General features: G+C 40.3%; 1 protein-coding gene across 1 annotated transcript in view; it reads left to right on the forward strand.

The window, feature by feature from the left end:
* Nucleotides 1–9151, forward strand: part of nbas (NBAS subunit of NRZ tethering complex) — a 198421-nt gene extending 189270 nt beyond the window's left edge. The window contains exon 53 of the mRNA XM_038726982.1: nucleotides 8148–9151. Within this exon, the coding sequence (XP_038582910.1) occupies nucleotides 8148–8423 (276 nt within the window). The 3' untranslated portion in view covers nucleotides 8424–9151. The remainder of the gene's footprint in view (nucleotides 1–8147) is intronic.
* The last annotated feature ends 5908 nt before the right edge of the window (nucleotides 9152–15059 follow it).

The raw sequence follows: 15059 nt of genomic DNA on the forward strand, positions 1-15059 counted from the left end.
ACCACTGTAGGAAGTCAGCTAGTTAGCTGGACATGCTAAGAATTGCAGCTCACGTTAGAACAGATACAAACACTTTTTTTCCATTCCTTTAAATTTTGCTGTTTTGGTTTTGTTTGAGCAAGCACAAATAACACCAGCCCCCAAACTCTTCAAATGCAGAGTGTCTCCCTAACTATACATATGGAGAAAGCCTACCATGCCATGGCTTCTCCAAAGAATCACATACACCCTGTCCATCTGCCCAGTGGAGTGAAGACAAGAGGCGTGTGTTTGCATGAGTGTGTGATAAAGTGATCATTTGTCTAATTGCTTGTTTAATAGGGCTTGTTTACTGCTTTTGTGCCATATTGGACCTGTTAATCTAGCTGTGTTTGCATGCAACATAGTGTGTTGATCCCTGATTTGGTCACTGCGTGTATGTGTGTTTATATTTTCTCATGTGCGTCACTGCCTACTTTTATTTAAAAATTTTTTGGCTTCACAGCCTCTTCTTCTGTCACTTTCAATCATGTCGTGCTGTAAGCAAGGACTAGTGTGTGTGTGTGTGTGTGTGAGAGAGAGTGCTCAGTGTGGTGCGCCACTAAAGCCCAGGGACAGCTAGGATGAACGGATGGGACGCAGAGCCTGAGGAAAAGAGAGAAAAGGATGAGAGACGGAGGGAAGGAGATAGTTGTGTGTTGTCTGGCATTCCAAAGGAGCTTTATGATTTAAATGATAAAAGAAGGCTTGGCCATGCATTATGTATTAGGCATTGTACGTGTACGGTAATTCCAATTAAGCTCTCAGCCGGGTTCAGCTCAGGGAGAGACAGGGCGGAAAAGGACGTATTCAGGAAATGAGAAACGTGCAGAGCAAGAATAGAAAACAAGGGTGTGAAAAATTGACCGGACCAATCAGGCAAAATTTTGCGGCCACTGGAAGCATGCGGGAAAGACAACCTTGGCTGTCTTTGACAGGGTGAGACAACAAGAAAAGAGAAGGTAATAACAAGAGCAAGAGGGGGGGTTGGACATCTTATAGCTGCAGTTTGATGTGTCAGTTCTCTTGTCACGCTGAGTGTTTGTTCATTCACTCACAGCGCACGCCGACTGCAAGCGCACACACACTTACATGAGGCAGAAGATGCTTCTTGTTTTCGCTTCACTGAAGAGACAGACAAGGCAGAATGAATGGATGGATATACAGGTGTGAGAGGTACAGCAGACTGGATCGTTAGCTGTAGAGGTAACTCAGAGAATGGCGTACCACACAGTTGAACACTGGCTGGAAATGTTTCATGATTTAAATATTTAAATCATGGTATGGCAAATGTAGCAAAAACACATTGGTCTGACCAATTAAATTGGTCAGTGTGCGCTCCAATGTTTGCAGTAGACCAAATTCGTCATATGTAAAACTAAAACTATAAAAACTAATTTGGCTGCAATTAAAGTTATCGTTTGTCATTTTGAGAAATATGCTGATTTACTTTCTTCCTGAGAGTTAGATGAGAGAATCGATACTACTCACGTCTATATTCTCTGAATAGTTGGAGCCGGCAGGCGGTTAGCTTAGCTTAATATATGGACTAGAAGCAGGCAGAAATAGCTAGCCACATCTTTAAGCCAAGATTAGCTAATTGTCCCCTGGATGTAGCAGCATATTTAATGGATGGATATGAGAGTGGTATTGATCTTCTTGTCTGACTCTCTGCATGAAGGCAAAAAAGCGCGCTTTCCAAAATGTCAAAGTATTTCTTTAATTACAGATTGCTCAGAATCATTCATTTAGAGAGCAGAAATTTAGTAGCTACAGAGAAAAGCATAGCAGCATTGTTATTTAGGAATGGCTGAAATTGTGACTTTAGTAGAGAATATAAAGAAAGAATAAGATTTTAGATTCAAGATAATATGTATATTAAGTGATCATCTGAACCTGGTCATTAGACTCAGCAGTCTACCATATACTACTCAATTACAGTAGGTGTGAACTCTGGACGAACAGCAGTGCCTGAAATGTGACAGAGCTGTTCGGGCTGTAAAAAGGACATAAAGTTATCTTCTCCCGCTCTGATATCAAGATTCCCCTCCATCCTTCCATCTCTCTGCTGCTCCTTCACATCTATTTTCAGCTCGACTGTCAATCTAACTGACTCTAAGACTCAAATCTGCTGTCTCTCTTGACACCGTCAAACAGTAATAGCCTGGGAGGTGTGTGTGTCATTGAGCATAGAGGTCCAGGCCTGTAACGTTCTGTGCTTTTCTCTCCTCCATAATGAACCAGGAAATGCAGGAAACACAAAAATTGTATATTTACTGTATAAGTAGTGGTTGTGTTCCTGTCCCTAAAGTGGTCATAGCACAAGACTGAGCCTTTGTCCTCTAAATCTGTAGACATCCCATGTAGCCCACACTGTCTAGATGAGATAATATATGCGTGTTGTTACTTTTTAAAGTGGTCTCCTCCGCAACGCCCTGCAGATGTGATATCTGAAGCCTCCACATCACTGCTGGTTACCTGCGTTTCCCCTTTCTGATGGTTGATTCAGGGACACATTTCAGTCAGAGTGACATTAAATATGCTCCACTTATTATTTTCATCATGCCAACTGGTTGAGCATTCAGACCAGTGGTCTCCATATATGTGCCATGCAGAGCCATGTGTATTCTGTATGCGTGAGCCCTCATTACAGCCAAACACTGCATAAGGTGATTTCAGTGATTAGCAAGACTTCAGGTCAAATCAAGTCAAATATATTTGTACAGCCTTTAATCACACTAATGGCCCTCAAAGGGCACCACAAGGCCACATTTAACAAAGTAAAAATAATGAAGAATAATTTCCGTTTACTACAAATTTGATAGACATTCATATCTAGTGCCACCAGCAGGTCATGTCCAATACTTTATTATTCATTCCCATCAGCCCCAGCTGTACCTTGTGTTTAGTGCTAATTAGCAAATGTTACCATGCTGACACACTAAGCTCAGTATGTTTAACATAGTAAACATTATAACTAGGGTTGCCTCAGGTACCTTAAAATACGGAATTATCCCTTATTTGAGAACTAAAAAGAGAGAGAGAGAGAGAGAGAACTAAAAAGCACATTCCATTTTGAATGAATACGGGACGTGTATTTCCAAGTCGTCTTTAATGCAGCATCCCATGCAAGTCATCCAACCCGCATTCTGTGAAGACTAGTTCTTTTCTACCCCTAATTGGGTAATACTCGCTGCCACTGTTGGTTTGATCAATACTGTCAGGTTCAGGGCCAATCGGAGTTAGATAAGGGCGGGTTTCTTGGCAGGGAGTCGAGTTGAAACAACGGCGGTGGCAGCTCCAGAAACCCCCCACGCCCCCTCTCAAACGAAAGCAGATGCACAAGTTCCCTACCAACGACCGTGAGAGTGGGAGAAATCATATACTTATTTGAAAAGTGTCAGTGGAAATGAGTGTCAAGCCAAACTGCACAGTTTGTGGGCCAGTGTTCTGTGTGGTGCACGGTGGCTGTCAGACGTGTGACAGCATGCCGAGGCAGTGTAATGATTTAATAAAAAGTACGCATTTTCTGATTAATTACTCTGGATTTCATATGCTGCCTATTTGTTTAGAAATATCGTTGCAGTGTAAATGAACACACATGCCTACATTATGGTATGATTTGTTTGTTTTTTAAGTTTGAGGTATACAATCAGACACATTAGCATTAATTTATAAGAGATAAGGGAGAGATATTTAATACACATAGGCTATAATGATCAAAATATAGTGCTTATGTAAAGAATATAACTATGTGTTATGCTTAGCCAATCTATAGAATTACATTCTTCAATACTATAGAATTAAAAACCGGCTGAATAAAAAAAATAAATGCATTAATATATTTACTGACCAAACATAAAAATGTTGTTAAATTAAATTTTGAAATGTTTGTAGAAAGGTTATTAATGTGTGGTTTCATTGTTTGGACGGCATTACTGCAAACAATGACAAATATTTTGGCCAAAACCTGTGTTCACACCACCCTTTACAGTTGTTCGAGTTCATTAGCAATTTCTCAACCTGTCCATCAACAGCTACATCATAAACATAGTTTCCATCCACTGGTTATGTGGAAAGGATATTTTCCAGAATGACCAACAAAGTGACAGCAAGAACAGGTGCTCTGTGGAGCTCATTAGGATTGAGCTCTTCATCACTCTCAACGTTGAGCTGTCCTGTTCTACTGTAGCTGTTTGTCTTTGTATATCTGACAAGACAGCATTTATAAAAGGAGGTAGGCCTAACATGCTCCAATACTGCACACAAGGCCTACTTCTTCTGGTCCGCTGATGTTCATGATGTACGTGGGAAATCCTTGCAAAAGTCTTTCCAATCGAATCGTATCAAAGCATTTCTTTTAGCCTATTTATAATAAGTTATGGACATGTTGATTTAATAAGCTAATAAAATACAGTTCACATCCTATTTTTTGTGGTCTCACTGTCACACATTTATTATTGTCATAGCTGTGTATTCAGCTATGAATACACAGCCTTTCCAAACATGTCAGTATTGTCTCACAGTATGGGCTCACATACAGGCTCACAGTATTGTGTGCCTGTTAGCATGCTGATGTTAGCATTGAGCTCAAAACACAGCTCATATGTGAAGGCTCACAAGGCTGTTACTATGGCGGTAGACTCTTGGGGCCTAGCGGCACACAGTGCAGCGCAAGTGTAATTGCTAGTTTCTTACTGACTCTGCTGTAATTTTCATGCCCAGTGCCCACCTTGTGTAAATACTTTCGCCCATCTCCGCGCCAATGGGAGTGTTGGTCTTAAAATGAGGTGTGGTCAGGTGCATAGTTGGCGCATTGCTATCTTAAGGCAGCAGAAAGCGATTGCGCCATTGCCCAACAAAAATCTGGTAAAAAGTCAATGCGCCTTAATAGGCGGGTTAGATTTGATGCATGTATCGCAGTTATATCTGCTGATTTGGGTGGGTACGGTAATTAAAATTAACAATAATTAATAGCAGATGGATTATGGTTTGGTGAAATAGGGTGAAGTGTCTCCTCATTACGAGAGAGACTCGCATTTACACATGAGGAGCAGCAGCATAACTTAATTTATTATTCATTCATTTAATCTCCCGACACACCAATAAGATTTGTGAGGATCTAATGTTAATTAATGTTCTGCGTTCTTCTACACATCAAAAGGTCACGTACACAGTCCAGTTCATCATTGTTAATAATAATGCAGCGCATTGAGGATACAGACGTTTCACAGAGAGGAGCGCATGGATCTATCTGTCTTTCACTGTTAACAGAGACTCCAGTCAGCCATATAGTTTGTACACTTCACTGATAAACCACAAAATTGTAGATTAACATTAGGCTTCATGATCAAAGAAATAGGGACTTTGGTCTTGTTGTAGTTTTGACCTCATTTCAATATGTCAAAACCATATTATCTGTCATAGAAACCAAACTTTGCATTCAAATTACACACAAAACCACCAAATACAATGAACCTTCTTAATACCTTTTGCACACAGCGTTTAGGAATTGAAAAAACTATTATAAAAAGGTTTTCATGAACCAATAACTATAACATGGACCTGTAGTTCAGTTATGTTCCACTCCATGAGTTTGATACTCATGGAGTAAATCATACAGTCACATGGATACAACAATTGTCCTTTTTACAGGATATTTATTTTCCATTCAAACATTGTACAGTAGGCTACAGTCCTGCAATCACTTGTTGAACAATCATGCCTGTCACTGTAGTGGTCACAGTAATGTGATGTAAGTTACCAAAACAAGGTTCCAAAACACAGGTGAGCTTACCTGTTCCCCTTTTACTTATTGAATGGCAGTGTTTTTAAATGACAACTTGGTGACAATTTTGACTTAAAATGAGAGGACTTGTGTGAATAGACCAGAGAAGTGTGGAGGGTAAATAGTGTTTATACACTGGTGTACGTAGTCTGGCTGGGAGTTGACTAAATGATTTCATGAGGATAGCTTACACTACCAATTTTTGTGTGTTAGCAATCGAGAAAAACTGTAATAAGATTTTGTTCACCAATTTAATAGATGAGATCTGGTAATGTGGCAACACTGGTGAAAAGACTTGTTTTAAACAAATCACCAGGTTAGCCAAACTTATTTTAGTGTAGTGTAGTACTTTTAAACAGTCCACAGCCCAAAGATATCATTATTAAATATATTTTACCTCCCAGCAGTGTGGATTAGATAATCTGGCTAAACGCTTGTCTTCTGACTCATCATCTAACCGTTGTGTTTCTTGCCTAATCTCACTTTATTGTTGTACTGTACCTATGTTCCCAGATGTCAGGAAATACTTTGTAGAGTACAATGTTATCAGAACTGATAAGGGTGAAGGCCAAACCCGAGCTGTAATAAACTTATTATCCTTTAAAAAAAAAAAGGATGACAAAGAAGTCTTGGCCAAGTGAAAACATGCACACAAACAGTTTTTGATGGCACATGTTTGGACACTATAGAGATAAACAATTACAACATATTTTGTCTGCACTACTGAGAAATGTATGTTCACTCCTCCTTTATCCGTAAAGTTTGAAATCCTCTCTGTAACATATTGAGCTTCAAAATAGGTCAATGTTCACTGCAGCTCCAGAAAATCCAATCTAGAACATTTGTTCTGGGCCTCTGTTGAGGCTCCAAAATCAAAAGTTTGAAGCTGAAGTGTTAAGTTGTTTTGAAGTACCTCTCCTTGGTTCTAGTGTGCATTTGGCCCTTGGAAACAGTTGGTGTACTTAAAAATGTATGTATCTGATGCTTTCAGTGCATGTCTGCCTTTCTCCTCTCCAGCTCCCTCCCTGCATTCTACTCCATCATACATTTTTTCACACTCCTAAGCACACTCTCCTCTCTTGTCTTCCTTTCCCTTAATTCTCATTATTACTGGGTGACCTCCTCATCCACCTCTGTCTCACGATTAAAAAATGTCTCTGTCTGTCTTCTCTCCCTGGCCCTCCTCCCTCTCCCGGCTTGTCATGATTCATCTGATCCCGTCTCAATGGAATGGAGAAATGACATCATTAGTCATGCCTGACATACTGTATCTCTATAACGGTTATACTGGATGTCAACTGTCTGTCTCCCTTTGGTACCAAAGCAACCATGAACTTGTATTGTATTTAAATGGTAAATGCATCCAAATCCAGAATACTTCTACAGAAACTATGAATCTTAAGACACAGCGATAATGTTCTTTTTCAGATGTGCTCATAATTACTACAAGGTAAAACTTGTTTTATGTGCAAGATGTGATTCCACGAGGGGACGGTGTCAATGTCACTGACAACAGTTGAACGTCTCTCAACTCTCATGTGAGACATTCAGGTTCACTAATATCCATCATTGCATGAGTTTAGGGATACTTTATCACAGTTTTATGTTTTTTATGGATGAATTGTCTTTCAAGGAGAGAAAAATGGAGCAGGGTAAGCACAGAGATGAGGGATTTTAGTAGAGGTGAGGGAGTGGAATTCATCCGCGGCGGCTCTCTACTACGGAATAGAAGACATGAGCTCCACATTTATAATTGATCTGCCTCAGCTCCAGAAATACCCTGACAGTGACTCGCTGTTGTCCGTGTGTGTGAGTGTGCGTGTGCGTGTGGGTGTGCGTGCAAGTTTTAATGATAGAGACAAAACAGGTGAGAGGATGCAGCGACGGGCTGAGTCACAGAGAGAGGCAACCTGTCCGCTGCAGCACTCAGCCTTGCTTCTCCGTGGCTTGTAAACTACTCACAGCAGTCCCAGCGGCATTTAGCTGTTTGAATTTGCATGCAATTCATTGATGCAAAGAGGTAGAAGATGGTCTGTTTATGGCTACATGAACATGTGTTGTGAATTGTTCTGGTAAATGAGAATGTTCCTCTCAAAGCTGCAAAGAACTGCAGAAGAAGAGGAGATGTGCGTTCTTTTGTCAGCCAGTGGGTGTTTAGTGGTAGCTAGGGACCTGGTAGAGAGACTGGTTGCATATTTGCCAAAATTCTGGCTGTAACTCTTGGTATTCACAGGGGTTGAAAAAACTCGCAATCACACGTAAATAAAAAGTTAGTCTCTCCTGACTGTGTCACCACATGTGTGTTTACACTTCCTCCCTCCCTCCTCTCTTTTTCCTTCAGGAGACCGCTTCCTCCTGCGACGCCGAGCTACTTTCATTGCTCCTGGACGCCGGGCTCCTGGTGGGCTGCGTCTCCTCGGTCCTGTACCCCCTGCTCAGCTCCCACATGCTGTCCCACCAGCAGGAGGGTGGCTGGGATGTAGAGAAAGCCGCCACTGAGCTGCTGGCGGCGGGCCACAGGCCCGAGGCGGGCTCCCTGCTGCTGGCTCACCGTGGAACCCACCAGGCCCAGTTCACCTTCAACTCTGCCTTGGCTGTTCTCAGGAAGTGGCTGTGAGGGGTGGAGGGAGGAGGAATTGGATTGCGATCTGAAGAAATTAGCGTGAGGCGAGAATAGAAGGGATATCGGGCCGTACCATTGCATTTTGTTCTGTCACTGGGTTTCGATTTCATCAGCTGAAGACACGTCAGCAGCAGCTGCAGTGTCTGCCTTGAAGGTATAGGGGCGGATGCCTTTAATACTGAAACATCTGCTCAATTAGAAACGCATGCAAGTACACAAACACAACCTCTGCTATCTCTGTTATGAATGAATGTTCAAACTGAGGGATGATCAGAAAATGCACTTGCTGCTCGCTTTTATTTGTGTGTATTTGTGTGTAATGTGTCCTATTGTGTGATAACGTAATTGAGCAGTAGCCGGGAAGCAGTGGGTGGATATTAGCCTATTGTTCCGTGACAGGTTTGCCTCTTTGACGTCCCATCGTTAAACACCCTGCCTCTGCTCCATTGTTTCCCCCCTAATAATGTCTAATTAATTCCTTCCAAACAAATTAGCCCCGCAGCTGCCCCACACTGTGTGTACGTGTGTGTGTGAATGCACAAAAACTGTATATGAGCACCGACACCCCAGCGATATCATGTCGAACTAATGATGAGGACTGAACGTGTATTTGTATGTTTACGCGCACAGTGATGCTGTCAGCATGGTTGGTTTCAATTTATAAAATGCAGGTTTCATTCTGTGCCACCTCTCAGATCTGAAATAAAGAAAACTAATGAGATGACAGTGAGTCATTGTATTTTCATTTTTTGTTGTATTCCATTTCTTTCTCTATAATAGTCTTGGTGGAAAAGTGCACAGGTAACATTTAAGTCCATGCAAAGTTTTCAAGAGACATCTCTAAATTTGTTTGTTAAAGACAATATTTCAAAGTCTGTTAACATTTCATTGAGCTTTTCTTTTTTAATGATGGGTTGAATGAATGGATGCGTTTTATAAAGGTTGGTGTTCCATCTCATTATGAGTGCTCTCTAAACATTTGCATTATAATTACAGCATTTCCACATTGTTCCAAGATAATTGCAGCCCTCTAACCCAAACATCCAGCGGGTATTTTTTGCTTGCCCTCAAATGCACTTTGTTTTGTTACACAATTATTTTAAAGCAGTTCAAGTAAAGTGTTTTCACTGGTCGAAGCAAAGGTGAAAGCAGCTGGTTGGTCTGAACCCCCAATGGAGCTGTCACCAAAAGCATTTGTAACTGTTTTTCTACTGATAGTTGCAAACAGGGAAAAATATTTTGATGTCTAATATATCTTGTTTGTCTTCTTTGTAGTGTGTTTTTTAGACTGTGTGTTCAAAATCAAACTAATAAAGTGGTGCTGACTGCAGGTCCCCAGAGCAGTCGATTTTGTTTTGTTATGTGCACCAAAAAATAAGCCTGCCCTATCAACGTAAAACATAACAGTAGGAGGGAGTACAGGGCTAGGATGGTGATTAGGCAAGAAATATCAATTTTTTTCTTCACTGAGAAATAATGTATTTTCTTTTCCTTCAATTTAAGTCCATTGACTTACTAATGAGACAGCAATAACCTTAATAATCACAGTGGTCACTGACATTAAAGGCCCTGAAAGCCCCCCCATCTTCCTCTTCACAATACCCCATAGATTTTCTATAGGGTTAAGGTCAGGCGAGTTTGCTGGCCAATTAAGAACAGGGATACCATGGTCCTTAAACCAGGTACTGGTAGTGTGCAGGTGCCAAGTCCTGTTGGAAAATGAAATCTGCATCTCCATAAAGTTGGTCAGCAGCAGTAAGCATGAAGTGCTCTAAAACTTCCTGGTAGACGGCTGCGTTGACCTTGGACCTCAGAAAACACAGTGGACCAACACCAGCAGATGACATGGCACCCCAAACCATCACTGACTGTGGAAACTTTACACTGGACTTCAACTTCTGTGCGTGGTGGTTCTTGAAGCACTGACTCCAGCTGCAGTCCACTCTTTGCGAATCTCCCCCACATTTTTGAATGGCTTTTGTTTCACAATCCTCTCCAGGGTGTGGTTATCCCTATTGCTTGTACACTTTTTTTCCTACCACATCTTTTCCTTCCCTTCGCCTCTCTATTAATGTGCTTGGACACAGAGCTCTGTGAACAGCCAGCCTCTTTAGCAATGCCCTTTTGTGTCTTGCCCTCCTTGTACAAGGTGTCAGTGGTCATCTTTTGGACAGCTGTCAAGTCAGCAGTCTTCCCCATGATTGTGTAGCCTACAGAACTAGACTGAGAGACCATTTAAAGGCCTTTGCAGGTGTTTTGAGTTAATTAGCTGATTAGAGTGTGGCACCAGGTGTCTTCAATATTGAACCTTTTCACAATATTCTAATTTTCTGAGATACTGATTTTGGGGTTTTCATTAGTTGTCAGTTATAATCATCAAAATTAAAAGGAATGAACACTCGAAATATATCAGTCTGTGTGGAATGAATGTATACATTATACAAGTTTCACTTTTGGAATGGACTTACTGAAATGAATCAACTTTTTGATGATATTCCAATTAAATGACCAGCACCTGTACACATATACACATGAGATTAATGTTTTTATAATTTATTATATTTATCTGTGCTATTCTCAGTTTGACGTGGACAGGGCCCAGTTGGAAAAAGCTGGTGTCATGTGCTTCAAAACACCAATCAGGAGTCAAAATGTGAGGACAGTTGGAAATTTTTTGTTGCCAGCACTGTCAGTCAAACCTGATCAAACCCCACCCACACAGTCCGGATGAAGCACGTTTGTTTCTGTGGAAAACTGTTAATGAAAAAGTTGGACTTTGTGAGAGAAATACTGACCCAACAATATTTCAGAACTTGTTAAGATAAATCCTTTTGTTAATAGTAAATCTTTGTATGTCCAGTGTACAATTTGTGGGGTGGCCATATCGTCACAGGCACCGAAAGGCAAAAAGGGCCCACAATTGTCTTCACGTTTTGATTAAAATGCAGCCAAAGTCTGATTAGTGCACCATTGCGTCATCACCATTTTCCATATCACTTCAAATCGGTGAGAAGAGCAGACAAAAACAAAAATATACTATCAAAGGAAATAATCAAAATTGTTCTAACTTTGACACAGCTTTGAAAATGTGTTCATGTAGGACAGCGTCGCTCAGAGTATCAAGCTGACTGAGAAAAAAGGGGTTTCACTTAATTATCCAGATGCAGCTTGTTGAAAACTAGCTGTAACTGTTTTCTTGATGGCTACCTTATGGAATTGTGGCATCAGTGGCTTTCAAGGCCCATTTAAATCTGCTCAGGCAGTACTTAGCAGATCATGTTTCCATATTTGCTCGTTAACTTTCTCCTGCTGTATTTAATCCCTAAATTTAATGAATAAACTTCATAATGATTTCCGCATGGCTTTTCTGTTAAGACTGCTTATTCTGCTGAACCCAAAGACTAAATAAAATTTAATTTATTTGCATTCCCCCATGGTCACATTTCTACTTAATATATTTAGTTTGAGATCCCCTTATCTTTTTTGTTCCATGAGTGCACAGTGGTATTTGCCTCCCTAACCCTCCTGTCATTTGCAGTAGTTTTAGGCTAGCTAAAAGAATAGAATATATATATTTTTTTAAATATTCAATGGTAATTCAGTTTGGCAGGCAACATTTTAAACAGAGTGAAGTAGCTCATGTCAGGGTAGAAATTGAATAGAGGGCCGTAGCTTGCAGGTATTTACACTGACAGCAATATTGCCGTGTTTCAGGCCCATATATAAGAGAATGGGACGTGGGGGCAGAGGGTGGCCTATATATCAAACAAGAGAGCAATGAATCTCCCCACCTGTGGAGGGGTAGAGGAAAATGAGACGATGCTTGTGTCAGTGATGAAAATACACCCGGACACAAAGCTATCAGATGAGCTTTTTGCAGGCCTGGCTGCTTTAAAGAAGTGTCAACATTATACCGCAGGAGGAAATAATACTGTAGAGAGTAATCGGTCAATTTTGCTATCCACTCCTTCACTCATGGCTCTGCCATTTAGTGCTATTCTAAGCCAGTGTTAGACAATAATAGTTATAAAGATGACTGGGCTTTGCAGTCTTAAGATAATACACTGATGCTCATTCCCTTGTGTCAGACATGTTCTCTCAACCCTGCAAAATGAATTAAATTGGTTTCAAATAGTAATTGACCCAGGTTTGCCTGTACCCTTGAGCTGCAGCAGGAGTCGGTTTTTAGTCCTGGCCAGCATGAAATCAACTCTTTGTGCTAAACAAGATTACATGAAGCAATGTTATCAATCTGAACTGTAAAATCCTCCAGTCATGAGGTTGATCAAATCAGTACTAGCAGGCTCAGACCTTTGGCCTTTAACACGGCAACAAAGTGGTACATCTCAGACAATGCTTGAGCGAAAACAACTGCGCCAGTCGTCAGACAAGAGTAATAATACTGTGTGAAAGAGAGCAGCGCTGAGAACAGTCCTTTGGTAAACCAAAATATATAGAAATCTCTGAAAGAGGAGAGGGAGGCTGGTTGAACAGTAAGACCAAATTGGATTAACATATTGATAAACAGAGACAGGAGGAGACATGAAAATAGCAAAAAAAAGGAAAGTGGAGAACGAGGACGAAGTGGATTAGCGCAGTATTTTTTTTGGCATGGTATTTTGACCCGTCTTGATTAACAGAGTTGACCCCCATAAACCCCTGGGACCGCACACACTGACACCTGAAATACCAAACAGCCTTTCAGTAATGTCCACACAGCACTGGCATCTTATTTCTCAGCAGTCTTTCAGCAAGGACACAAGGGGGAAAAAAAAATCTAATGTGAGAAGTTTGCTTTTTCTTTCCCCTCTACCAACTCCATCAGCATTTCCCCTGCTCTCTTGGAAGTGGCTATAAATATTTTTATATTAGTAATGCAATGTGAGGGGAGTCTTTTGTAATGACAAATCTACAGAATGATCACCTGACTGCAGGTTCCCCTAAGCTACATGGAGCTTCAAGACAACAATATACTAACTAACAGGAACCAAGCTAGACAAAAACAACAGGCACAGAAGAATGAAGTTGAAAGAATGAAGAAAATGAAGTTCACGGACCACTCATGGACAGATCTACCAAAGTAAAACATGGAACGACTGCAAAATCAGGACATGGACAGGACCAAAATAAAACATGGAGATAAAAGACTAAGGACAAAGACACAGACCATAAGTAATAAAACACAGAAGTACATTGACCAAGAAAACACTAAACATGAACTAAAGCACAGGACTAAGAACTATGATGAGAGACAAGACAGTTACTAAGAAAACTTAAAGCGAATGAACAAAATAATAAACTAGACTACAAAACTCCAAACCATGACAATATCAAATAAACACAGGAAAAAACAACAGCACAAAACCAAATCCTAACATAGAGAAATGGAGCATTTAGCCACTAATGACCCAAATTTTGCCAAAGCAGAAAATAGTTTCCTCTTACATTTGAACTTTTATGCATTTTCTTTTATTATTATTGTTATTATTATTAGTGGTAGTAGTAGTATTAACACTCTTATTACTATTATTGTTTGTTATATATGTTTTTCATCCTTAACCTTTTCTCTCATAAGTAACTTTTTCTATATAGCTAAACTCATTATATTAGTCTGTCCACACATGTAGGGTTTATGTCAGAGCTGTGACATTAGTTTAGTGTTTTCCTTACTGTTCCTCTCCTCTCCTTGAATGTTCATTCAAGGCTGGGAAAGGATCTCTGTTCCCCAAAACATAGAATCCTAGACTGTGTAAATGATTATGCATCCCTTTGCTCTGGGCCAGACGCACGAAGCTGCCCTAGGCAGCCGGTCTTTGGACCAGCTGTATTTGCTTTATAGTACTTCTCTGTTTATTCTCTTGTATTAATAAATTCTTCAAAGACAACGGTTTGTTGTTTCTCAATTATTTGTCTGCTGTCTCTTTGTTACTATCTGCTGTAATTTTTGTGTCCAATTGAGCCACCTTCATCCCTTCAGTTTTCATCAGAACCAGCCCTGTAATGGGTCCATCTAGTGAGCTCATCAGGAATCCTGCATCAGATTTCTTCACCACCAAAAGTATGTTTTCATACAGCTCATGGGCTGCAGTCATATAGTTTTATTGTTTTTTTTTGCTTAGTGAGGTTCCTAACATTACACTAAAATGACAAAGTCTGCACCCATGATAAGAGCTTGTTGAATTCTCTAAATACTAAGGAAAGGTGCTTCAGTGCTTTGTTTCTCATCTCCTTTAGCATAGGGTGCACCAGACCATATATCTAAAGGAGATAATGCCGTCCACAATTCTTTTAGGCAGCACATTTAAAGCAACGTGCTGTTATTATTTAACTACGGCAGATTCACGCAAATGTGAAAACAACAGAGCACCCATTTTATGCTTGTGACCTCATCCAAAACGTATGGAAATACTTGCATGACTGGCTGAGCTCTAAATCTATCCAGTTAGGAGTCATCTTGAATAACATATACAGTGGGTACGGAAAGTATTCAGACCCCTTTAAATTTTTCACTCTTTGTTTCATTGCAGCCATTTTCCAAAAATCAAAAAAGTTAATTTTATTTCTCAGTAATGTACACTCAGCACCCCATCTTGACAGAAAAACTGAAATATAATATGGTCATAAGTATTC

Source organism: Micropterus salmoides, unplaced genomic scaffold, assembly GCF_014851395.1.
Source record: "Micropterus salmoides isolate LMB-PRFRI ecotype aquatic unplaced genomic scaffold, ASM1485139v1 Ms_hic_scaffold_18, whole genome shotgun sequence".
Classification (NCBI taxonomy): domain Eukaryota; kingdom Metazoa; phylum Chordata; class Actinopteri; order Centrarchiformes; family Centrarchidae; genus Micropterus; species Micropterus salmoides.